Below are 27,144 nucleotides of genomic sequence, written 5' to 3' on the forward strand. Positions count from 1 at the left end.
ATCATGATGGCAAAGTGAGGCCATCAAACCCGGCCCCTCTTCCTTACCTGGACTGAGTGTTCGTTGCAGGCTCCTGCCAAGGCAGAATGTAGCCTCCTCGGATATGCAGGTTGATATGGTCAAGGGGAGCCTCCAGGATTTTCCACTCACCTGTCGATTCACTGCCAGATTCCTAGAAGGGAGAATATAGGCAAGGAATGATGACCAAAAGATTGATAAAATGAATGCATGCTTTATTACAAGTCTCTCCTTTCTAAAGAAGTGTGTTGGAAAGTCACCGAAATACTGCAAATCTAAGGAGAAAACCTCTGATTTTCAGCTTTGCTAACAACTCTGAAAATCTAGTCTTTTCTCTGTATTCTCCAAAAAATGGGGGTTGGAGACAAGTCAATGTAACACGGGTGTCAGATTTTACCTATTTATGCTTTTATGGACATTTTATTTAAGAAAATCTTGCATGGCTGAAAGACTGAAAAGTATTGCCTTAGAAAATGAACCCCTGGAAGTCAGGAGAAAGTTCCAGCCACCTATCACGCCTGCACAGACCAACCTGGTTCTTCACAAAATATATTAACTCTTACCGTGCTATAGTCATACCAACGGGCTCTGGGAAAATAAGCATGGATCTGAAAAGTGTTCTGCAATATAAAATCAACACATCATTATGGCTATTCCAATTATTTAATTTTAATTTTATAATTCTTTCGGTAGAATTAAGATTAAAAAGAATTTTATTAATGATTTTAAGAGTTATAAAAGTTTTATTGAGAAAGATCCTGGGAAATTCTTCTTTAAACACACAGAAAAATAAAAAAAATTTAAAGGTAGATTTTGTAAGGATGCAAGGTGACAAGACAGTAAAATGAGAAATCAATTGTGGTTGTAAAGTTTTCATTAATGGAGCCCTTAAAAAAAAGGTAAAGATCTCCCTTAGACGTTCTAGAAACGCATTTGCCTGAAAGTAGTGGGCTGTACAAGATAATCTGTACAATGCCCTTCCTGCGCTTTAGATTATGCGATTGGGGGGTTTTTCATCTGTGATGGAAAACTCACACTTTCCAGCACGGGGCTGATTAAGATGGCAGGACCCAGCATGAACTGACGGTCTATATCCCATGTTGTGTCGTCCTTTGTAAACCTTAAAAAATAAACATGAAAATCCACTCATACTGTTATGAGAGTGGCAGAGGGTCATTCACAAGACCATCCAAGACCTGCTGCCTGGGGAAACAGGCTGTACTCACTCATGGAGAAGGGGTTGGACTACGGTGGCGCCCTCAACGTGAGCCTTATGCATCAGAGTATAGAGGTAAGGCAGCAGGGTGTATCTGGTCCGGAGGGCTTTTCTTGAGAACATCTCAAAGGTTGAGTTCCAGGCCACAGGATCTTGTCTCTGAAAGGATAAAGGAGCATATGAAAGATCACTTCCTCTTTACTCCATCAGTGGTATCAGAAAAGGACCAGCAGGCACATATCCCATATGTAGGTTACACACTCTTCTTTAATTTCTAACCTTCCCTTTCCCTACAGCTGCCATCTTACTAAACATCTTGCTTCCTCCTCTTGACCATGGACTCCGCAGTACCTGCACAGGTCCAGCCTTGGCCCACACGTGTGTACAGCAATGAGTCTCACTTCATAACTTGAATAGATTTAGATACAGTACCAATCCATTGTTCTTAGAAGCAAGGGGAGCCTCTTTTACGTCAGCCCCTGAGGGAGCCATAAACACTTCTCTCCTCAGAGGCATTAATCGCCCAAGAGATGAGAAGTATATTCTTGAACACTGTTGATAATTCTGGAGTTTTGAACTCTGTGGGTTTTCCAAGAAATAGAGTTGCTGGTGATTTTTATAATTTTTCTCAATAAGTATGAGGCTTTTGAGGGTGAAAAGGAAGTTGTGATGTGAAGACACAAAAATTCTGCAGTGGAACCTGCTTCTCACCCTTGTCCCGAACGTGTTGTGGTTCCTGGAGAATGGATAAAACGCCCCCAGCTGCATCCAGCGAACACACATCTCATATTCAGCCTCTCCAAAGAAGCCGCAAATGTTTGCTCCTGTCTGAGAAGACGCAAAACCAGAGCATGAGGTGGGACTTTTGTGGGTGGCAGACGCACTGAAATCAGCCTGGGTAATTGGTAATGGCCCCCTGTAGGACTTACATAAGGTATTCCAAAGAGACTGAACTCCATCATGCCTGCAATGAAAAGATACAGCCATGTTGGACTAAGAGCGGCCCCTCGGAAGGGTAGGTTTGACCTGTCTCTTCTGCACGCTCAGCATTTGAAAGCTCTGAGCTGCTCATGATGAAAAGACCGAAAGATGGGTGCAGAATAAAACCCATACCCACAGAGAACTCAGCTTCTGTTGATTTTCCCGACCATCGGGATGATGATTAGACGTAACCAGCGATGCTGAAGAGCACACAGTCCAATCCCCTCCCCTCCAGGAGGGGCCCCTGGGAACAAGCCCACGCACCGATGATAGATTTCCTCAGCTGGTCCCACGCAGCCGTGTTGTCTCCCAGCCAGTGTCCTCCCCAGCGGCCAGAAGAGGGGAACGTGGAGCGAGTGATGACGATCCCTCGCTGTCCTGTCACCTCCTGCACAGCTCTGCTCAGAGGGGAACAGGGAGGTGAGCTGAAGGTGAATTTGAGGATGGACAAGTCATGGAACTTTATCACAGAGTAGCTTCAGCCTGGACCGTGGGGCAGCAGTGGCGCTCCATTCTGAGCCAGAGAGCTTCTTCCCTGAGAACATCTACTGTTTATAAAAGTGATGCCAAGAGTCCCAAAGAACTTCCCAGCAGAACAGCTGGAGAGACAGCATCACCTAAAATGTCGATGTCCCTTCTTTAAACAAAAAGTCTAGTAAATTAGCTGAATAGGCAGAGGTAGGAGGAGGGGTGGGGTGGGGTGGAGGACCGATATTTATAGAACAATGACTCCATCCGAGGTATTACACTGGTCACGTTCATGTGCGCTATCTCACAACCTTGGCCTCCTTTTACTGTCAGGAAACTGAGCTTCAAAGAAGACAGATAATTTGTCAGTCATTTAAAGAGCAAGAGGCAGATCTGGGATCCAAATAAAAGTATATAGGACCACAGCGCTTTTTGGTAATAAGCACTCTATTAGGCTACTCCTGAAAAAGTAGGATAAATTTTGCACCCCGGGGCAGATACACATAAAAGATGTTTAAATATCTCTCGATGGAAGATTAATCTTCTGCTCGCAGCTGCAGCCAGAAAATAAAAACAATGTGAGAGAAAAATCAGTGGAACAGAAGAGAAAATCTACTGACAGATGCTAGTATAAGTATATGATATAATCCAAATATTTGCTAAAGAAAGCATCACAAATCAATAGGCAGAGATAAATTATTCAATAAAGGACGTCAGGAAAAGAAGCTGGCTCTGGAAATGAATCCCTTTAGGTCACTTCCCATATTTCACACTGAAATACATCCCAAAATAGATGGAGATGCAAACACACACTAGTCTCGAGTGAGAGGTAATGAAGGCCTGAAATAAAGCAAGGGGTAAGGATGGATGTGAGTGATACAAAAAAGCTTTGTTACTGACCATGTCAGAACTCCAGACATTTACCAGCCATAGAAAGGAATGCAAATTGTCTATTCAAGAAAAGCTACTAAATCTTGGTAAGATAGTGAGGTCTCTGGGATTTTAACGTGAAGCACGTCCCAGCCCACTGCATTCCTAGTTCACTGGCATCAGAAGTCAGCAGCCTTGTAGCAACCAGAGTTCTGACCTTTTGGAGAGCTCTGTTAAAAACACTATCCCCAGAACACAATAAATACTTGTTTCTAACTTCCAGTCGTCAGGAAAAAGTCTCTATTGCAAGAGGGTTATGGCCACTTGATTTGACTCAGAGCTCAATTCAGCAAGGAGAAAAAATCCCCCCCCCCCCCGGAAATTACCAAAACCAGGACAGCTTTCTGGCAGCATCGTAGGTGCTCAGTCTGAGGCAAAGAAAAGTGTGGCTGGGAATTTAAAAGTAAATCCTGGAAAACTGGAGCCTTAGAGACTTTTGAAAACCCCCCACATATTCCTGGGGAGCTAAGAGAGGGCACCTGCCCAAGGCTGTGCGCCAAGTCCCGAAAGGAACCGTGAAGGGAGGTTCCCTGACCCACTTCGGGCCGAACCAGAGCCCCTGAGTGAGCAGGAAGTGAAAGGCCAGGCTGTCTCCCAAACTGCCTGAAGTGTGAAGGCTGCCTTCTCGTGTGTATCCCCTTGGCAGAGGGTAAAAGACGGAGAAGAAGGCATTCAAGGTGCCCAACCGAGATGGCCTTCGTGTTGCCCTCGGCTTGACGAAACTTTAGGCTGGGTTCCTCCCGACTCCAGGACCCTGACCTCCCTTTTCTTAGAGCATTTACTTTAGATACATTGAACTGTAAATTCTTTCTCTACTTCCTTGAGATGTAAATCTTTTTAAAAGCCTCTTGACAGACTGGTTTTCTAGCCTTAGAATGTCTTTGTCAGGAACCTGGGAGCCTTCCCTTTGAAATGTAATCAGCAAGGAAGACAGTGCCCGGATCCTGAGACTCTGCAGGAGGCTGGGAGCCTAACTTCAGCAGGGTCTCCTTGCTTGAAGTAGTAAAACTATCTCCTGCCAAGTAAGATAAGAAAAGTTTACTTTTCCGCTGAGTAAGGCCAACTAGCAAAGGCCTACAAACTCCCTACCCAGCTCTCAAAAACTCTGCAGACCTTTGTTTCAGTGGAGTTGAGCTCAGACCAAGTTCTGGTCTCTCTCTCTTACTATAATAGCCTTAATAAAGTCTCCCTTGCCTGTTTAACTCTGTCCAGTGTAAGTTTTGTTTTGACAAATGAAATCTTCTGACTGATCACTAGCTGACCACTGAATTGTACTGATCCAGGGTGTCCCCAAGGAAGTCAGGCTTAAAAATGAAAAAAAGTCTAAAAAGGAGGACGTGGGGAGATACCAGAGAACTCAGTGGCCACACACGCCAAGAGAATATAGAATCTACAGAATGAGAGAGAAGTTGCTAAACAAATAAGGAACAAAAACTAAAACAACAAAAATTGTAAAACGCCATGAAAAGAAACATGGAAGTATGACACATACACAGGAAAAAAAGCTGCCAACAGACAATGAACTTTAAATCAGATATTATAAATATGTTCGAAGAACTAAAGAAAAGCATATCTAAACAATGAAAAGTATGACAATGATGTCTCACTAAACAGAGACAATCAATAGAAATAGAACTTATTGGGAAAAAAGAAAAAGAAATTCTAGAGTTGACAATACCAAAAAAATAAATAAATAACAACCTAATAAAAAAATGGCCAGATCTAAACAGACATCTCTCCAAAGAAGACATACAGATGGCCAACAGGCACATGAAAAGATGTTCAACATCACTAATTATTCAAGAAATGCAACTCAAAACTACAATGAGGTTATCACCTAACATCAGTCAGATTTTGGCCATCACCAAAAAGTCTACAAATAATAAATGCTGGAGAGGGTGTGGAGAAAAAGGAACCCTCCTACACTGTTGGTGGGAATGCAAATTGGTGCAGCCACTATGGAGGACAGTATGGAGTTTCCTTTAATAACTAAAAATAAATATGAAAACGAATATATGTATGTATATGCATGACTGGGACATTGTGTACAACATTTCCTGTTGTACACCAGAAATTGACACATTGTAACTGACTGTACTTCAATTAAAAAAAGAAAAGAAAAGTAAGGAGTGAAAAAACCTAAAAATAGACTTACCATGTGATCTAGCAATTCTTCTTCTGGGCATATATCCAGAGAAAACTCTAATTTGAAAAGAGTCATGCACCCGCATGTTCATAGGAGCACTTTTTACAATAGCCAAGATGTGGAAGCAACCTAAGTGTCTACTGACAGATGAATAAAGAAAATGTGGTATATACGTACCATGGAATACTACTTAGCCATGAAAAGAAATGAAATAATGTCATTTGCAGCAACATGGATGGACCTAGGGATTATCATACTGAGTAAAGTAAGTCAGACAGAGAAAAACAGTTATCATATGATACCACTTATATGTGGAATCTAGAAAAACGATGCAAATGAACTTATTTACAAAACAGAAAGAGACTCACAGACATAGAAAACAAACTTATGGTTACCAGGGGGGAAAGAGGGAAGGGAAGGATAAATTGAGAGTTTGGGGTTAGCAGATCCAAACTACTATGTACAGAATAAACAACAAGGTCTTACTGTATAGCACAGAGAACTATATTCAATATCTTGTAATAACCTATAATGGAAAAGAATCTAAAAAAGAATATATATGAATGTACATATTCAATGGCTTGTAGTAACCTGTGATGAAAAAGAATATGAAAGAATATATATATGTATAACTGAATCACAATGTTGTACACCAGAAACTAACAAAATATTATAAATCAATTATACGTCAATAAAAAAAGGAAAAAAATAAAAAATATTTTATTGCTAAAAAATGCTAGCCACCAAAAAGAAAAGAAAAGAAAAGAAAAAATCTGGAGTTGAAAAATACAATAACTAAGCTTAAAAATTCACTAGAGGGACCAAACTCAACAGGTGATCTGAGCTAGCAAAAGAAAGAGTCAGTAAACTCGAAGACAGGTTGATAAATATGATCCAGTCTGAATAACAGAAAGAAAAAAGAATGAAGAAAAGTAAACAGAACCCCAGAGGCTTGTGGGACACCACCACACGTACTAACATACACATAAATAGAATCTTACGAATAAAGAAAAAGAAATGGGCAGAAAAATATTTGAAAAATAATAGCAAAAAACTTATAAAACTATAAAATGTTGCTGAGAGAAAATAAAGGACACCTCAAGACATGGAAAGACATCCCATGTTAATGGATCAGAAGACTTGATACTGTTAAGATGGCAACACTGCCCAGATTTCTCAACGGATTCAGTGCCATCCCTACCAAGACCCTGGTACTATTTTTCAGAAATTGACAAGCTGATTCTAAAATTCATATCAAATGAAAGGGATGCAGACTAGACAATCTTAAATAAGAAGAACGTAGTAGGGCACACATTCTATGATCCCACTTTTATGAAGTGTGCAGACCAGGCAAACCATGGAGACAGAAAGCAGGTCAGTGGTTGCCGGTGCTCAGGAGGTGGGGACAGGGTAGGGAGTGACTGCTAATGGTCTCCTTTGGTGATGACGAAAAATGTTCTAAAATTTGATTGTAGCGATGGCTGCACAAATCTATGAAGATACTGAACACAACCTACCTGCGCACTTTATTATTTTTATTGAAGTATAGTTGACATCCAACATCCTGTAAATTTAAGGTGGAACTGCAGTACATTAGTCATTGCAGCGATACACAGCACCTGCTCACTTGAAACGGGTGATGTCAGCGACCTACCGGATTCATACACCTAAAGGTATTTTGGTTGCTTGGGCAGCCATGCCTGATATTCTGCCCGACATCATGGAGGTACAACTCTATGTGTACATATGACAAGGAGAAAGTAACAACGTGGAAAATGATCTAGCCGCCAGTGACAAAAACACTCACTCGTACGTGGGTCTGGTCTGGGCCCAGCCGTACAGGCTGTGCACGTCGTAGTGCCGCACCGGGGAGCCGTCAGGCAGGATCTGCTGGCTCTCCATGCACAGGGTCTTGCTGTTCAGGCCCCCGTCCCTGGACTCCAAATCTGGGAGGAAATGCTGAGTTACTTCTTGAAAATCACTAGAAATGCCCCCCATCTTGGCATTTCTTTGTTTCAATCAACAACCTTGTTATCGGTAACGGCTCCAGTGTCATGAATTCACAAAATCAGTGCCCTGTGGCTTTATGATCAATGAAGGGTAAGGGCAGGGTATGCAGCCGAGAAAGGCACCCTTCCTGTTCCATCTCTAACATTCCGGGAGCGCTGGCCCGGCCCATCCGCGATGCGATGAACTCCTTTGCTGTTATGACTGTATCTTCCACTAGGTGGTGATCTTCTCAAGGGAATGAGTCTCATTTCAGTCACTATATTAATGTTGCTAAATCTTTCTAATTTGTCAGCACTTGCCTGACACACAATCATTAAATTAAGGAAGGAAGGGACGAGGAGGAGAGAGAGAGGGAGGGAGGGAGTGACCTACACACCAAGAAACTTGGATTCCATTTTCCATCCCACGGAGCTCTGGTCTAGGGCCTTTAAGAAACGGAGTCACAAGTCACTTCTTTCCCTAGATTTCTGTAAGGTGAGAGCTCAACTTTCTAAGAAGCCTTTGAACCCAAGGTCTCATGATTTTCTGCTTCTTGTACCACAGGGCAACCAGGGGATGTCTTTCATGAAGCGGCTGTGAACATGGGCAGAAAGAGTGCAGGGCCCAGCTTTCCATCCTCTAATCATGTTTGGTGTGTGTGTGGGGTGTGTATGTGTGGTGAGTGTGTGATGTGTGTGTGTGTATGTGCTGTGCATGCGTGTGTGTGGTATGTTGTGATATGTGTGTGGTGTGTTACATGGTGTGTATGTGTGTGGTGTGTGATGTGTGCGTGGTGTGTGATGTGTGTGTGTGGTGTGTGGTGTGTGTGATGTGTGTGTGTGGTGTGTGGTGTGTGTGATGTGTGTGTGTGGTGTGTGTGATGTGTGTGTGTGGTGTGTGTGATGTGTGTATGGTGTATGTGGGGTGTGTGATGTGTGTGTGTGGTGTATGTGTGGTGTGTGTGGTGTGTGATGTGTGTGGTGCATGAGATATGTGTGTGGTGTGTGATGTGTGTGTGTTGTGGGGGTGTAGCAGTCAGGCCGTAGCCACCACTGTAAGCAGATGCAAGGTACATTGCTTGGTTTCTTTCACACCACATCATGTCATTACTTCCATGCTTGATTTAGCTATTTTTTTTTTTTATTTTTCAAGGTTATTCTATTTGGGATTTTATGTCATGTTTTAGAGTGTTTTCTCTCTCCAAAATTAGGCTTCACTTTGACAATCAGAGGAAAAACTTGCAGGGGTTTTGAGCAGGAAAGCAGTTTGATGAGGTAATCATTTTACATACGTGGCATATAGGGAGGGTTATTGAGAGTCTCATCCCTGCAGCCGCTGACAGAGCCATTCACAAAGTTTGATGGTTCGTTCATATCCTGCAATGAGTTAGCAGAAAAGATGCCGCGGTGTCAGAGGCAGGATGGCCTTTGCCGCGATGACACTGACCTCACAGAGACGAGCGCTTCCTATCCAGGCCTTCGCCCCAGCTGGTCCCTTCACTGACCACTCAATCTCAGGCATCGACTCAGACTCCAAGAATTCATGTTGATTTAAGAAGAGTGTTGAACTCCTGGTTTACTTGGCATTTTTAAGCTTGTGGGGATTGTTACATCGTGGAAAAATATTGAAATTATACTGGAATCGTGACTGAAGAAAATCTCCTCTTGATTCACCTTCCCCCATAACAAGCCCATCTTCGTTTTTCTACATGTGGACGTCCCACTTTTTATCTGTGGCCCATGGTTCCTACGACCACCTTCCCCTACTCTCAGTCCGATGGCTCAGACTAACTCTGACATCAGCACAGACCCAGCACAAGGAAGAGCATCTTCCTTCCTGCAGGAGATGAAGTCCTATATGGTTGTTGGTAACTCAGAAACAAATCTGGCAATCACATACAACTCGCAGGGACTTATGGCCTAAATGCCATAAAGAGCAACCCGAGGTGAATGCTCATTGTCTACTTCATCCATGAAAAAGTTAAACCTCTGTATATTAGATGGTCTTAAATGGGACAGACGAAAAGGCAAAGGCAAGTGTTGGGGGAACTGTTGGCTATTTAGACTCATTCAGCACCAGCTTCCCACCAGTGGAGCAAACATCCCAAAGCTGTCGGGGTCTGTGTTCCTCAGAGCCACCCCATGTCGTCACTGTTCGCTATGGGTAAATCTGGGCCCTCTTGTTTGTGTGTCTGCTCTATGCCGAGCTGTCCTAAAGACGCGGGTGTCCAGGGAAACTGAGTGTGGCCTGGAGGTTTGTCTCTGGGTGAATCGGGCTTCTTGTAGCCTGGCCCAGGCTGGAGAAGCTCTTCAGGGCTGGCCCAGAATAATACGCCCAGGATCTCAGGCCTGTGCACAGCGGGGAGGACACTGAGACCCCCATACACCTCCCATCTCTAGAAAAACACAGGTCGAGGAGCCTTTGGGCATGTGTCCCAGAGACGTCTCAGGAAGCCCTGTTCTTAAGCTCCACTGACAAGCATCACAAGCGTGAAAGGGCCTTTGAAGCCACTTCCTCTGAGGAGTCCGGCCAGCACCACAGTGAACACGTGTTTCCTATGATTCACGCCTTGCCCACCCAGCTCTGCTCTGTAACACAGGACGGGCTCTTGGGCTCCCTTAGCATTGGCCTCTGTGTAGGTTTGGCCAGTAGGAAGCAAGAGGTTAGAGGGCAGAAGACAGGGTTTGTCCCTCTTTCTTTCTCTGGCAGAATCTCCAGCAGTGACGCCACTGCCTCTGTGGGCTCTAACTTCCACCAGGCAAGATGCCCCTGAGCAGCCCACGATCATCCCTGCTCCTCCCGGGGCTCCCAGCACCGCAACTCGGTCACAGCATCCACTCTTCCACTCCTCCAGCCCTGGCTCCCTGCCTTGCAGGTCTCTGAATCACTTCCCCATGCTTTGACTGCTCATATTTCCAAAGTAAAAGCTAAGGGTAACTTACAAGCCACAGTCCATCAAACTTCAAGCTCTTCTCCGGCTCTCGGGGGTTCACGTAGAGCTCCCCTATCTCCTTCTTCCACCACGCAGCCGTGCTGTTCCGCAAGAAGTCAGGAAAAGCCACGTGGGCTCTGTACAGCTGTAAGAGTGACACAGGCTCTCACGCTGGGTCTCAGCCTGTCCGGGAAGCGGGGCATGGGGGCCGGGAAGGGGAGGTGAGCAGGGACTCATGAAAGGCACGGTCCACCCGGTGTGTGCCCTAACCTCAGGTCTGCTGCGGTGGCTGCACCGAGCTTACGGTGGACACAGAGAGACCGGGGAAGGGGATTTCATCTTTTATTTTTCTAGAACATTAGATAGCCTTACGTCCCTTTCAAAGACGGGACTCATTGTATGACTGGGCATTTCATCTCATGAAGTGGACAATCAACTGTCAGTGTCGAAACAACCACACGTTTGAGTACAAATGCTTTCTCTACGCTGGCCAAAGGAAGGACATTGGTCCCCGGGGAAGAGTGAGTTGCAGTGTGGAGTGGAGGCTGGACGTCCAGGCTGATGGGGCGTCATCTGTTCAGATCAAGGCTATTACTCCTTTTAACTGGCTTAACGTTTTCTTTTATGTTAAGACAATTCATTAAAACCTAGTGTGTTCATCATCTCTCCAGTGAAAATATTCTAGACTTCGCCTCAATATTTTTCAAGCAATGTTAGATTCAAGTAAAACACAACAAGAGTACTTCATTTGTGAGTGTGTGTTGAGTTTTCCATTTGAGGATTTTTTTTCTGCAAAAATATTAATAGTTGACAAGTGCACTCAACTTAGAGCAATTTTACCAAACAACAAGATAAAACTCAGAAGTATCCAGATGTTCAGGGTGATGTGGACAAAAATCTGTGGGTAACTATACCTTAACTTGAGTTTCTTGGTCAAGGGATCCACTCACATTCACATTGGGCAGATCTGGCCAAACCTAGAGAAAAAGGAGAAAAATTAAAACCCTTCAAAGGCAGTGCACTCAGACCATGAGATGTTTCACATGCTTCTCCATGAATTCTTGGGGATATTTGTCATTAATTACATTGTAAGGTCTGAATATATGAAATTCTGTTAGGTGAGAATAGGCTGGGGTCTCGAGACTCATTCCGTGAATTTTCAAAATTTTATTTTTTGGAAGTAATGATTAATTCATTTCAAACATATCCTCTGTGCAGTCACCTCGCAAATGATTATTCCGTTCTCGTTGCTATGCCTGCCAGCATATTTCCCCTTATAAAACACAAATGCTAAGTGTGACTAGAAAGGAATACAACTGATTTCCATTCACAAGCCATAAACTTAGCCTCAATACTTTCAAGCAGCATCATGACTTATTGGGGATCCCAAGTATATGCAGCATTCAAAAACCCATAGTATCAAGCAACTTCATCTATCATTTGAAGGACATTAACTGTAGACATCAATTAATTCTCCCATTCAGCAAACACTGAGTGAGCATTTACTGTATGCCAGGCACTTATCTACGATCTGCATCTGCTGGGATTTAAGTAAGAAACAGTTCTCATTTTGTACGAGTTCACAGATGGAACATAAGTGCTAAGTTGTATGCCTTCTTCTCTGAGGGCAACAATATGGAAAAGAGAGAAAGAGGGAGAATTCCAAAGAGGGAATATGTATGTTGGTCTTGAAGTGCAGATATTATCTGGGGGAGCTCAGGAGGTAACATTCAAAGGCACCATGAGGTGGGTAGGGAAATAACTCAGTGGTAGAGCATGTGCTTAGCATGCGCAAGGTTGCAGGTTCAATCCCCAGTACCTCCATTAAAAACAAAAACGAAACTCAAAAAACAAAACAACAGAGGCACTGTGAGCACAGCACATACCCAGAGCAATAGGTAGTAACATAGAATAATTACAGAGCAGTTTGGATCATGGCCAAGAGCCACCACCATCTGGAAGTCAGGAAGTTCACCTAAAATCTTGTTGCTATGAATCCAACAATGAGGATGAGGACTGGAGCCACAAAAAGGAATTAAAGAAGATAAGACAAGGAGAATACTCTATAGCACTTAGAAATTTATTTAGACATGGAGGCTAATGAAGCATCATGGGTCAGAGATGAGTGTGGGTGACTAGGAGACACAGATTTCAGAGCCATTCTCAAAGGGATTCTTTATTTGTTAAACAACCAGCTGGAATCCATAAGGGGAGGGACATCAGGACATTTCCAGGCAATAAAACAAAGCTCACTGGTATTTTAGAAGATTAGACCTGGAACCCGGGTTGTCTTCATGTTTACTGAGCTAATCAGACTCAGACAGGTTTCTACTCATCCATAATGTATAAATGACCCAATCTATTTGCCAAGATTTAATAAGAGCCTCTTTTGGTCAAGACATGGTGATGCTAACTAACTACAGGCATCTTCTCCCAAGCCTTACCTTTCCCCAGACAATGTCACTGTTGTCTGGCCATTTGATGAACACGTTGTTCTCCTGCCCCCTGGTGAATGGGAGGTACTGGGTCTCGTTGCCAGAAATGGCTGGGTCCTACAACGAAAGGGTTGAAACAGCAAACATGAGGAAAGCATCCCCAAGAAAATTCCTCTCCAAAATCTTAACAATTGACAGTGCAGAAAGAAATGGTGCACCTCAACACCACACACACACACACACACACACACCCATGGACAATCGGGAGGTAAAAGAATATATTGAGGTTTCTTTATAATACTCTTGAGGAAAAGAGTATGCCAATGTTTGAAGATAACTCCCAGGGATAAATCAGGTTAATAAGACATTATCCTCAAGTGGAGAAAGTCAATTTATTGGGTTTCCACAGTGTAAAGCAGTATTCCTTAAGAACATGAAACTTCTCTCTTCTGTTCTGTGGCCCAACTTATGCATCTAAAGGGGCCTTCCTGTTCACTCCACCCCACACCTGCCCCAGCTACTCTCCATAAAAGTATCCTATTTCACTAAATAGGATCGTCTAAGTCATCACTATCTTTCCAAAACTTTTTTAATGTTTATTTATTGGCTGTCTCTTTCCAACAGGATAAAATCCATGTAAGAAAAAGAACGTCATCTTATTGATTTATTAGATTATAAACACACACATCTTTTAGAACAGCGATTTTCAAAGACCCAGTATTTAATTAATACTTGAATGAATGAATGAATGAATGAACAAAAGTCAACAAACAATGCTGTAATTTTTGGAAGCTAGAAGGAAGGATCATTTGCAGGTAACTACTTCTGTGTTTATCAAGATGCAGCTTCCAATGTGAAACAGTAAATTGGTATTCTGGATCTGAACTCAGTTGTTTGGGAGTTTAATTAAGAAATGAGCCCGGACCCTAAGCCTCACCACTGCTGAGTAAGGGTAATGGTAACTTGAGAGGTTTTTGAACCCCCTAAGGTAAACATGAGACTAAGATACAGCTATTCCCTGTAAGGCACAGCCTGAAACAGTGAGATTCGTGCGTGTGCATGTGTGTGTGTGTATGCGTGTGGCAATACTTAGTGTTTCAGTCCATAGTTCTTCTGACTCTATCAAAAGAACAGTAATAATAAATTACATCCCAGTCACACTCAGTTATAAAAAATAAATATTACAGTGTGTCTTTACAAGCCGTTTTTTCATTTGTTCTTTCTCCCTGTTTATCTTATTTTTAACGCTTTTAAAAAAATTATAAATTGATAGGAAGATGCAAAAAATGTTCAGGGAGGTCTCATGTACTGTTCAGCCAGTTTCCCTCGATGATACTGTTTTTGAACCATGAATACAGAAACAGAAAACGAGATCTAATCTTTCTAAAAACCTACCAGAATGAGAATAAATCTCATGCCATTTTTCTTCATTTGTTCAATCAGGAGGCCGAGATTTTGAAAGCTGGAGCTGAGGGTGAAGTCCAGCTTCCGGTGCATGTAATCGATGTCTACATGCTGGACGTCCTGCCAGAGGAAGCAAGCAAGATGCTGGGGACCCTGCGGCCGGAACTCCCCAGGACACGCGACCTGCTCTGCCAGGCTCCAGGTCCTGCTACTTGCTGACCCCAGCCCAGGTCCGTCTTAATTCCTTACCTCAGCACTCCCCTACACTGACATTTCAATTCTGCTGATTGAAATTGCTGATTCCTACATCCAGTTCACCTGACCTCATTCCTTCTCTTTCTGTTGCTCCAAGAGGAACTCTCCCCCTTCCTTCCTTCAATTTATGTCTTTCCCACTCTTCACACCTCAAACTCGGTGAGCCTATCAAACCATGTGCTGTTGAATGTTCAAGGGTAAAAGGCAAGACTTGCCTGAGAAACAGAAAAGGCGGTATACTTGTTTTTCTTCCCCCTCCAGTAAACCTGACTGCATTTATTCACGCTTAGAACTACATTATTTTATGGCTTTCTAGAACGTGTGTATTTCTTCCATTCCCATTTGACTGGATAAACCTCTAGATGAGAACCTTGCCTTCCCTTTTCTCTATAAAGTACCAATCCAGCTTTCTGCACATGAAGTTCCCTCAATCCATGATTGTTGAACGGTGGTTAATATTTAGTTGAAAAAAGAGATGCTTCTTTTTAGCTTGAAGGTGATAATCACCTGTATTGCCTTAAGACTCTGGGAACAACTTGTTTGAGGGAGCAGAGAGATCTGTGCATGAGCCAAAGTTTGAAAAAGAATGGACCGATACATTATTCACAGCATTTGCCTTGGTAAGGTAGATCTATGGATTTTTTCATCTTTTAATTTCCTTATCTTCTTCTAACTTATGTTTAATAGGTATCTGGTATAGTGGTATATAAAAAGAAAAAAAAATTAAGCCTGGATGAAGGTTTCAAATTATCTTTGATGAGAACATCATAACACTTTACTTTATTTTCGTTTTCCAATCATTAATTGCCCTTCAAAAATCTCAGGAGGAGAACTGAAAGCAGAGAGAGAGAATGAGTGGTGAGAAGTTGATCATTAAAAAAGAGAGAGCATGTTATTTATGAAATTCTGCTTGTTGAGAGCAACGGACTGCACCTCCAGGGGACAGATTGTCATTGTAGGATACGCTTTTCTGTATATGTGTGTTTAAGAGAAAGTGAAGGCTTGGTTTTAACTGCTTTCTTTCATTCTGTCACTTTATATTCATCCTCTCCGAGAACAGCCACAGTACAATTTCCTAAAATGGCCATAATCAGGAAATGATTTTCACCTAGAAGTCCCAGCACCATGGCTTAAAGCCCAGCCATGGCCACTGCGGGATACTCCTGGCGAGAAGCAGTAACAGTATTTCCCAGTCACACTGCAAACTGCTCAAGGATTTACGTGACTCTCAATTTTGAGCACTTGATTGAAAAGGACAGCATGAAATAAATTTAACAAGCAATGTTTCCTAGCATCACAGCTACATTTTCTTGATACTGAAGTAGCCATCAGTAATTTCTATGGAGATATTTCAATCAATAATTAGCCACATATTCCCATAACTAATTAAACCACAGACTGAGTGAGGGTTTCATACGTAGGGAATCTGAGCTGCCACCATGGCATCATACAAACTGGAGATTTCGGCATCGTTCTGGTATCCATAGCGACTCAGCTGGAATCCCAAGGCCCAGTACGGAATCATTGCTGGCCGACCAATCAACTAGAATAAAGAAGAAAAATGGATCCAAGTAGACTTCTTAGGGAAGAAAAGATGGTTACCCTATACTTGAAGTAACTGGAGCATTTCTACAGAGTACTGTCTGATCTAAGAGGCTTCGCTCAAGAAAAGCAAGAAATTCAAACAAATATGGACTAGCCATAGGGATGCAGAGTGATAGACAGTCTCCCCATGTTCTAGAACATCCACTTTAGAAGACCTGAGAACTCAGTGGTTACTATTGTTTAGAGAGTCTTAGAAAGGGCACTCAGCAAATAGCTGAGAAATATGGGATATCAGTATGCCTTTCTAGCCCCTTACCACTTAACCCTGACTTTCAGAAAAGACAAAAACAATGTTACAGGGACACCCAAGGGCCTTAAGAAAAAAAATGGCCTTTCTCAGTGCTAAGCACATGGTAATACCCAGTAAACATTGGATGATTTATCAACGGATAGAGTGACTTCCAACCTCAGTGTATTGCTGAGTTACAAGTTCAGGAGTTGGCCCTAAAAACATATAGAAGTCCAAAATTCCTCCTGTGGTGCGGTATGTCAGGGCAGGAGTGGGCTGGAATGCCACATCTGTTAAAAAAAAAAAAAAAAGAGAAAAAGAGGGAGAGAGAAAGATGTGGAGTATCCTTAGAACTATGAATCCCCAGACACGGAATCTGCCCTAAAATTTGCTATCTTCACTCCCTTACTTTAATGCCCACCCCCTCTAGAAAGTCCTCTCTTATGCAGTGGAATTAGAGACGGATTTTCAGGTATCACACACACATAATCTCAGTCCCAACATCTTATATTACTCTGTGAGAGAGGGCTCAAGTGTCACAGTGAAACAAGGTCACAGACGAGTAGGGACCATGTTTACTCAAAACTGCATATCAACACCTGGCCTAGAGCTCTCAGTAAAACTTGAATAAATCAGTGAATGGGATGTCGGTTTATTTGTTCCACTTCCCTTGCCCTTGACTTTATTTCTATTGATATTCCAGATTCCCCCAAAGTGGTCACAGCTGATCACGGAGGTACACAGGGAGTGTGCCTCTGTCTCACCCATGGCATTGCTGTTCAGCAGGAGCACTCCATGGGCACTACCGTCCGCCTCCAGTGCCATGTAGTAGGGGTGGACACCGTAGGAATTCTTCTTGTACTGGGGGAGTCAAGGGGAGAGGAGGTGAGTAATCAAAAAGAGAAAAGCCAAGAGGTTGTTTTCACATCATAATCCAAACAGTAAACTCCTCTTTAGTACTGAAGATTCAGTACAACGTCGTGTCCTTTGTAAAGCCTGCCTTGATCCTTCCCTCTGTCCCAAGTAAAAACCTAAGTGCCCCCCTTGTTTACTACATAATTCTATTAGAGCAATGATTACATTGTATTACCATTATTTCTGCATCTCTCTCCTGTTACTAGCCCATAAGCCCCTGGAGAACAAAGACAGTGTCATATTAAATTAGACAGTATCTTATTCTACGTGTGCCTGACACACAGAATATATTAAATAAAAGTTTATGGTTTATGAAATAAATAAAATCTATAGTCCACAGGAAAGATAGATAGATAGACAGACAGACAGACAGATAGATAGGGAGTCTTTTAAGGAAAGACCATAACGTTAGCTTATTTCATCTGAGAGTAGAATTAATTTCTTAGTATAGGGTGGAGCTGAATAGGGTACCAGACATGGGCATATGGATTAAAATTAGTTTCAAGAGAGAGAAACTGATTGATAATCTTGTTCTTCCGTGCTTACCGCTGGTGGCTCATCTCGAGCAAACATCCCCCACATGTTCCAGCTGATGTTTCTCCTGAAAGTTGTGTGTTCGGTTTCCCCAAAGCCATAGATGTTCTCAGAGGGGAGGCGCGTGGAGATGGAAAGGAACATGTCGTTGAAGGTGAAGCCGGGGAGCTGGGAGTCCCAGCTGCAACACAAGGGCAGACCTCGGTGCTGAGCTGAGCACAGGCCAGGGCAAACACGGGCTACATGGGGACGTGGGGTTGATTCAGAAGCCTCTTGAGTGTTCACACATCGGAATCCAGGTTCACATCCTTTGAGATGACCCAGGTCATAACAATAGCCATAACTCACTGCCAAGGTTCTGTGTCTGCATTTGGATTCTGTGGTTTGCAAGACTCAGAAATCCTTTCTGAGTCATGTGCTCCTTGAGGACAAGGACCCCATCTCCCTCAACTCTGTATTTCTACATCTCATTGCCTGGCCTATCAGCTTGAATAAATGTAGGGATAAATGATAAGGTAAAAGCACATTTTCCAATAGAAAATGTAAAACTCTTAGAACAACTTTTCTGGATTGGCCAAAGAATTCCTATCAAAGAAGGTAACAGAAAGACAGAGAGAGCTGAAGACACACACAGGTGACGGTTTCTACTCAGACGGGGAACTTCAGCCCCAGGCAAAATCCACACCTTCACTTCATTCCATCCAGCTGCAGAACAAAGGATGAGAGATGACAACTCCTTTCAGGCTTAATATTGTGAAAAAGCTTTGAGTCCAAAGTCTCAGTAGGAGCAAGGACTGTAAGAAGCCTTAGTAACCTTTGCCCATCTCTCCAGACTCTTCTGTTACTATTTCTTAACGAGGCTACATAGAATTGATTTCCATCGTACGTTATATGTTGTAACCAGTAATTAGTTTCCTGTTCTACTTAACAATAACAGTGAATTGACCATGTATTTTCCTTTCTCTAAAAACAAGCATCACTTAGTGTTTTTAAACATTTGATTAATTTTTCTTGTCGACTTGATGACTAATAGAAAACAAAATCCCTTTTGAAGTAGGGGCAATAGGTCCACGCTCTGTTTAACATACTTACGTAGAGTCTCTAAAGATTAATCTCTCACTTGCTTCCATACAGCCACCATGATTAGCTCTACAACCGCTCTAATCAGGACCAAATAAAGCATGCTTACACCACAGTGCCAGAGCTTTTTCGTCGAATCTGGATCCCGAAAGGATTGCTCTGAATGCTGACATCATACAGACAGTTTTCAGGGGAGCCGACTGGAGAGGGTGGGGTGTTCAGAGGCACGGGGACCTCGTACCTTTTATTATTGGGATCATAGATCTGACAAGAAGAGAGAAGGAAACTTTCTGATGGAATCCCAGACCTCCCATCCCTGGTGCCCGCTTGTCCAATTCAGTTCCCGTGTTTTCCCGGCCAGTCTGACTCACAGCAGGAGGCATCAAATATTCCAAAGCAAGTAGGTGTGAGGCCTACCCACCCACCGTGCCTGATACAGAGCCTGAATCCCAAAAATGCCTCAGTAAGACCCATTCAAAGCCAGCAAGGGCACGTCCTCCAAAAATTCATGATTTAAGGGTATAGAATCTCATGGATAGAATGTGTGTGTGTGTGTGTGTATGTTTATGAGTGTGTGGTATGCGAACATGTATGTGCATGTGACTGTTTACGTGTGAGCACGTGTGTGTATGTTAGAAATTAGAGAACTGAGTTTTCACACGGACTCATCTTCCTGCTTGAGCTTCCAGACTTCGTGCAGATCTCCTTCCCTAAGACTGGCCTTTTGCACCTACCACTAGTTCCTACCTACCTAACAGGTCTGATGTGTGGGAAAAATGAGAAGTAAAAAGTGTTATGCAAGGCCAGGGAGTATCTGGCATGAGCAGGCATCCTCTTCCTCATATTAGTAGCTCACGTATTAGACAAGTTTTGTCTAAAGCCTTGCTTCTCAAAACCATTTCTCAGACTAAAAGCAGCTTCCACAATGTTTCACGACGTTAAGCAGAATCACCTGGGAGCTTGCCGGGACTGCAGAATCTTAGGCCTCACCCCAGACCTTCTGAATCTGAATCATTCTCACAAGATCCCTAGGGTGATTCCTCAAACATTCAAGTGTGAAAAGCAGTGTCCAAAGCTGAGCTGTCCAAGGCGGTCTCCAAGACCACATGTGTTGTCTGGATTGAGACTCACTGTCTCAAAACACACAGCAAATTTTGAAGACTTAATGTGATTAAATTCTCTTGATAACTGTATTTGGACGACATTGGAAAATGATAATATCTTAGTATACTGAGTAAATGAAGTGCTATTAAAACTAATTTCACTTGGTTACTTTTCAAATCCATTTTTAAAAATTCGGCTGTTGGAAAACTTAGGTGGTTCACACTGTGTTTCTGTTAGAGCAGAACAGTGGGTCTCAAGGTGTGGCCCCTGCTCTTGCAGCATCAGCATCACCTGGAAACTTGCTAGAGATGCAAATCCTCGGGCTGGGAACCCGGGGGATAAGGCGCAGCGATCTCACCTTTAACAAGATTCACAGGTGATTCTGATGCACGCTGAAGTTTAAGAACCACTGCTAGAGAAATAACTCTGAACTTCGAAGTGGGTTAATGCCACTAACGTGACTTCCTACAAAGCAGACACACTTCTCAGGGTTAAGGGATGATTCTTCGAGGATGTTCATGACTTAGGGCACTCATCCTTTTAGGAAATTCACCAGCCTGGAGGATCCAAGGTCACATCCCAGCTCTAGTCTGGCCTAACTTTCTGACCTTCACCTTTCTGGACCTCAACAGCCCCATGCGTAAAACGAGAGGTTTGGACTGAAAGGTGTTTCGGTGACTGCGTGGAGCTGTAAGTTAAGAACTTCGTCTTGGGGATCAGAATCTGCAACACGGGCTTACCTTGAACTGCAGCATGTTTTCTGTGTGGTAGGTCACGCTCAGGCGGAGAAAGCTGATCTCTGCAGAGAGAGGATCGGAGGCGGCGGCTGCTGCTGCTGCTGCTGCTGCAGGTGGGAGGAGCTTTCCCTGCGATGATGGAGGTGGTGCCGCCGCGCGTGCTGATTCAGGAGCCGTTAGGAAGGAAAGGTCTGTGGTGATGCCCGTAGGCAGGTACTGAATGTTACTGGCAGCATAATTAGGGATGGTGTCATAGTAACAGGTGGGCACGCCAGGGACAGTTGTGGGCTGGAACAAGAGGAGGAATTCTCCGTCAGCCTCTGACACCCCACTGCGAGGCTCTAGTTACTGAAGAAGGTGGTCAACGCAGACTGTCTCTTATACCATGCCCATTCCTGTGGGTTGACTTCCGTTCCCCCAAAGAGATGTTAAGTCCTAACCCCTAGTACCTGTGAATAAGGCACCTGATACCTTATTTGGAAATAGGATCTTTGCAAATGATCGAGCTGAATGTGCTCATCAGGATAGGGCTAATCCACCATGATTGGATCCTGATTAAAAGGGGAAATTTGGACACCCTCAGGGAGAACACCGCATGAAGATGAAGGCAGAGACCAGGTGATGCCTCTACAAGCCAGGGAACCCCAGAGATGACCAGCACACCACCAGAAGCCAGGAGAGGGACACGAAACAGAGTTTCCCTCACAGCCCTCGGAAGAAACCAACTCTCTGACACCTTGACCTCAGACTTCCAGCTCCCAGAACCCTGAGATACTAAACTTCTGTTGTGCTAAGTCCCCCAGTTTGTGGTACTTTGTCATGGAAGCAAATGAGTGCATCCATCTGAAAACTCAGACACACACTGGCCTCCTCTAACAGGTGAGGAGTGACGTGTCAGCAGGACGCCTGGTCTGGAGACTGGGATCCTAAGGCTGGGTTCTGCTCCCGGTGTCCCCACTGCCCCTCAAGTGGTCTTGAGAAACTCACTTATTTTCTCCGGCCTTCATTCTCTCTATTTTTCAAATGGAGAGAAAGAGTCTGACCTTTCTGCTTGGCCTCTTCAATAGTTGAAAAAAAAAATCACTTAAAATACTCAATGCATTCCCAGTGTATTATTGCTATGTTCAAAAAAACCAAAAAAACCTAAAAAACAAGTGAGGTTTTAAATGCCATGGTTGGAGGAAAGAGAGCTAGAGTGGCCGTGAGTTCTTCCTGACTCAGGAAACCTGAGTGAAACACTGACCACCTAACACACGAAACTGACAAAATAATTCATTGGTTGGCGTGGAATCATTTTCTTCCTGAAGAACGATTACCATTCAACCTATCAGCATTTGAAAAGTGTTTCCTAGGTGCCTAATTACTTGTGAGGCACTTTTTACAACTTCCTGTTCACCGCATCGTCTGCGTCTGATCTTTACCTCCCAAAGGCACCCCCGTTGCCTGCACCTCTCCTCAGAGACAGCGGGCTCCTCAGGGTAGCAGTTGAACTTCTCCAGGTCACTAACAGGAAGCTTCCACTCAATGGAGAATTCTTGTCCTAGTACCAGTCCCTCAAGATCGGTGATGCTCACCACCTGAGGAAAGACAAGAAGCCACAGGTGACAGGTGAGGTGGAACCGCCCAGACGATGTCCTTCCCTGACGGTCTGGAAGTCGGTCGGGGGGCAGCTAGCACTTCGTCCAACCCCACTTTGCCACAGGAGTTGTAATATTGTTTTTTCTCCTCTGGGGCTTTTGATCTCCCTGCCAGGAAAATGGCCCTGGCTTACTCCTGACCTTTCCCACCTCATGGAGTCACTGTGGAACACTGAATGGAAAGATCTTTGATCATGTTAAGGAGTACAGATCACAGGCAGGGCTTCATTTCAGATTTATTGCCTCCTGGATATGATGCTCACACGTTTTAATAATAATGTCAGTAATAACAATAGCTTAGCTTTATTCAGCATTTATATGGGTCAAGCACCGTGATAACCATTCTATACGCATTATCTCTATTAATCCCACAAAGCAATCCTATGCTGTGAATAACAAGGCTATCTCCATTTTACAAAACAGAACACGGAGGTTCAGAGAGGTTTAGTGCTTTGCCCAAGATCTCACAGCTAAAGCACAGGAGGGCTAGGATTAGAACCTATCCAGCCTAATTCTAAAAACCTAACTCTTGTCCTTTGCTATATGTGTCGTCAAAAATGGAGGGGCTGCCCTAAGAAACAGAATTTCCCAGTGCTTGAAATATTCAACCAACAATTGGAATCTTTTGTCAGAGATTATCATGTAAGGGAATCTTCCATAAGAGCAAAACCAGATTGCCCCTTGTGTTTTATTAAACTCCCATTTTCTGTGATGGTATAAAAATAGCTTAAAACACTAAGGAAAAGTATCAAAAGTGTCTCAAAGAAAGTCTCTAACTTAAATGAGAAAACACGTGTAAATACTCTCTAGAACCAATGTGATGATTCGTATTTTATTGTATCCCATCTGGGGTCAGCGTGTCTACTTCTAAATTTGCCCAGAGAAGATCTGCCTTCCTTCAAGGTCCCGACTCCTTCTGGTTTTTTCAGAGTTCTAACACCAATAAAGCTCAAGTGTCCATATTTAACATGCACATGTTTCTCCTTCTGCATCCTCCCTGCGGTCTCCCAGCAAGCTGCTTGTCTCTGGGACCACCCAAAGTCAGAAGAGCAAGGGAGAGCTGGCTGTCAAAATCTCAGGCCAATGCTTTCTGCAGGGGCCCTGCAGGATGGAACTATATCCCACCTTTGTTGAATTATTGTAGACAACATTTGAAATGGAGGTGGCGGCATTATTATGGAAGACGATAAAGTCAGTAGGTTGCTTGTCCATTCCCAAGATTATAATATCTGTAAATTTCAGGTTGTTGGGGTCCATATAAATATCATTTATAATCTTTGCCTGTAGACGGTTCTAGGGGGGAGAAAAGTCAGTTTAGAGACCAGGTGTATCACATTCTAATTGTGCCCAAATACCACTCAATATCTTTCTGTCTGAGATCTAAGGTGTATCCTTTACTTCTGAGGTTCAAAATGGAGCCAAGTGATGGGTCCCCAGGGAATTTGTCAACCATGACTCTTAACAGTCCTAAATCTTTCAGTCATATCTTGTGTTTGCTTTGGTTTACTGTTTAATTATTGGTTCTCTTACCCAGAAAATATATTCCTGACATCATGGAATTTTCAAGCAGACAAGACAGGTGCTCAAAAAGCAAACAAAAGACACAAGTACACACAGAGACTCATGGGCTCACCAAGGCACAGACATACACATACACACAAAATGGTGCCCAAATAATTATTTCTTTTTAGTTTAATGATAATGATGGTAGCTAAAATTTATGAATGCTTACTGTGTGCCAGGAACTGTGCTAAGCACTTCACACATATTATATCATTCAATTCTCACAGCAAACTATGAGGTTGAGGCTGTAATGATCCCCATTCTTCAGATGAGGAGACCAAAGCCCAGATAAATTAGATAACTTATTCAGGGAAACACAGTTCAAAAGTGACAAAGTTGACTTATGACAAAGGAAGTGGAACTGAAGACTAAAGACAAAAAGGGACATTTTGATGTTTAAAAAGATCAGACTTCCCACAGACATATGCCCAGCTGATTTTTGGCAAAAGCAGTACAATGGAGAAAGGATGGCCTTTTCAACAGATGGTGCTGGAGCCATTGGCCATCTGTTGGCAAAACATGAAATTCATCCCAACCTCACATCTTATATAAAAATTAACTCAAAATAGTAAACTTAAAAGTAAAAGATAAGACTGTAAAACTTTTAAGAAAAAATAAGAGAATATATTGAAGATCAAAGGTAGAATGAGTTCTTATACCAGACACCAAAAACCATGGTCCATAAATGGGATAAAATGATAAATTAGACCCATCAAAATGAAAACTTTTGCCCTGTGGAAGACAGTGTGAAGGGGATGAAAAGAGAAGTCTACAGACTGAAAAAAAAAATTGCAAACCATATATCCAAGAAGAGAGTATTTTCTAACAAAGAGAGAGAATTCTCAAAACTGAAGAAAAAAATTAGCCAAACAATCCAATTAGAAAGTGGGGTAAAGAACTGGATAGACCTTTTACCTAAGAGAATAGAGACGGCAAATAAAAAGGCACATGAGAAGATGGCCAACATCATTAAACATCGGAGAAATACAAATTAAATGTCACACAATGAGATATCGCTTCACTTTCATCAGAATGGCTAAAATTAAAAAAAAAATAACATCAGATGCTGGTTATGATGCAGAGAAACTGGGTGACTCACGCATTGTTGCTGGGAATGTAGAATGGTTCAGCCATTCTGAAAAAGAGTTTGGCCATTTCTTATAAAAACTAAACACGCACTTACATAATACCCAGCAGCTGCACTCCTGGGCATTTATCCCAGACAGCTGAAAACCTGTGTTCACACAAAAACCTGTCCATGAATGTTCATAGCAGCTTTATCTGTCATAGCCCATGGCTGGAAATAGCCCAGCTACCCTTATTCAGAGAATGGTTAAACAAAAGGTGGCCATCTGTATTTTGGAATGCTCCTCAGAAATAAAAAGGAGAAGACTTTTGATATACAACAACCTGGATGAGTTTTGAGGGAATTATGCCAAGGGAAAAAAAGTCAGTCCCCAAGGTTGCATGTTGTGTGATTACATTTACATAACCTTCTTGAAAGGACAAAATTACAGAAATGGAGAACACATTAGTGGTTTCTGGGAGCTAAGGAAGAGGTCAGGGTGGGGAGACACGTAAGTGTGACAATAGGAAGGATCCTGGTTACAATGGAAATGTTCTATATCTTGATAGTACCGGCATCAATATTCTTGTTGTAAAATTACATTATCGTTTTAAAGATGTTCCTCTACAGGAAGCTGGGTAAAGAGTACAAGGGGACACTCTGTATTATTTCTTACAACTGCATGGGGCTCTATAATTATGTCAAAATGAAAACTGTAATTTAAAAAGCAATATGAATTTGAAAGAAAAGAGAAGTGGGGGAGAGAGATCCCCACCAAAGACAGTTCTGCTCGTGCACAGTCAGACTTCTAAGATGGGCAAAGTGATGTTCTGCATCTCCCAACCTCTCAAAACCACCACTGAATACCTGTTCCCACAGCCAGGTTTTAGAGGCTGGAAAGGAAGGCTGTTATGGAAGAACCTCAAAAAGGCACTGAACACCTCACCACCCCCCACGCACATCCCCCACCCACTTGCGCCCCCTCAAACAAGGACTCATCTTGGAAGCCAAGACTCATCATATAAAACTCAATGATTTTTTGTTTCGGAAAAAAATTAGTTCTTCACCAAACTCATAGCAATTTTCTATAGGCTTATGTGTCTGCCACAGATTAAAAACTTTCATTTTAATGTTAATCCTTTCTGGGACCATAGCAAGTGAGGCACTGTCCCTAGTCCACATGACCAAGCATATACAGCAAACCAAAAACTCAAAAAGCTGCCACAGAAAAGAACATGCACGGTGAGTACCTCAAAAACAGTACTTACAGAGGTGACAGAAAAATCATACAGAGTATAATTCTTTTTAGTTACAGCATCTAAAAGAGAAAGATGGAGGAGGGCTCGTTACTACAGGAAGCGAGCGGTTGTGCAGACTTGCTCTTCTCTTCACTAGGAACGAACGCCTTTGCTATCTAGTTCCGCTTACCCAAGTCCCACCTGCTTCTGCAAACCTCCTCAGAGGTTTCCGGGGCCACTTCAACCCACAGTAACTGCTCCCTCCTCTGAACTCCATGGCACTTTGGGGTACCATATTGTTGGCATTTAAAGCATTTTGACTTGCATTTGTGGTTATCCACATGCACACTGCAGCTGTCTTGCTGGACCAGGACTCCCTCCAAGGCAATGTCTATGTCCTATTCATCTTTATCTGCCCTGCATACAGTGTGATAATAGTCAATGGATATTAATAAGCGCTAAGTCTATGCGGGACGGGATTCTTACATAGTGAGACCATAAGCTTATGGGGGGTACTTACATGGAAATCTTACAGTGGAAAAACTCCCTCCACTAATTAGACACTTACCACTCAATAGCAACCAAAGCAGTATCTTCCAGATCTATTAACAAAATGTATTATTATTTGGTACTAATAGTGACCCCCAGAGAAAAGAATAAGG

General features: G+C 42.9%; 1 protein-coding gene across 1 annotated transcript in view; it reads right to left on the reverse strand.

The window, feature by feature from the left end:
- The window catches only part of MGAM2 (maltase-glucoamylase 2 (putative)), a 77,407-nt gene that overhangs the window by 14,773 nt on the left and 35,490 nt on the right, over positions 1-27,144 (reverse strand). The window contains 23 exon segments of the mRNA XM_072965347.1: positions 48-172; positions 582-638; positions 1,054-1,138; positions 1,245-1,393; positions 1,946-2,062; positions 2,164-2,198; positions 2,480-2,613; positions 7,567-7,705; positions 9,040-9,124; positions 10,691-10,825; positions 11,595-11,657; positions 13,125-13,232; positions 14,511-14,639; positions 16,192-16,317; positions 16,786-16,898; positions 17,373-17,469; positions 18,070-18,238; positions 19,247-19,401; positions 20,982-21,070; positions 21,137-21,266; positions 22,400-22,555; positions 23,741-23,908; positions 26,513-26,562. Of these exon segments, the coding sequence (XP_072821448.1) occupies positions 48-172; positions 582-638; positions 1,054-1,138; positions 1,245-1,393; positions 1,946-2,062; positions 2,164-2,198; positions 2,480-2,613; positions 7,567-7,705; positions 9,040-9,124; positions 10,691-10,825; positions 11,595-11,657; positions 13,125-13,232; positions 14,511-14,639; positions 16,192-16,317; positions 16,786-16,898; positions 17,373-17,469; positions 18,070-18,238; positions 19,247-19,401; positions 20,982-21,070; positions 21,137-21,266; positions 22,400-22,555; positions 23,741-23,908; positions 26,513-26,562 (2,614 nt within the window).

The sequence above is a fragment of the Vicugna pacos genome, chromosome 7 (assembly GCF_048564905.1).
Source record: "Vicugna pacos chromosome 7, VicPac4, whole genome shotgun sequence".
Lineage (NCBI taxonomy): Eukaryota > Metazoa > Chordata > Mammalia > Artiodactyla > Camelidae > Vicugna > Vicugna pacos.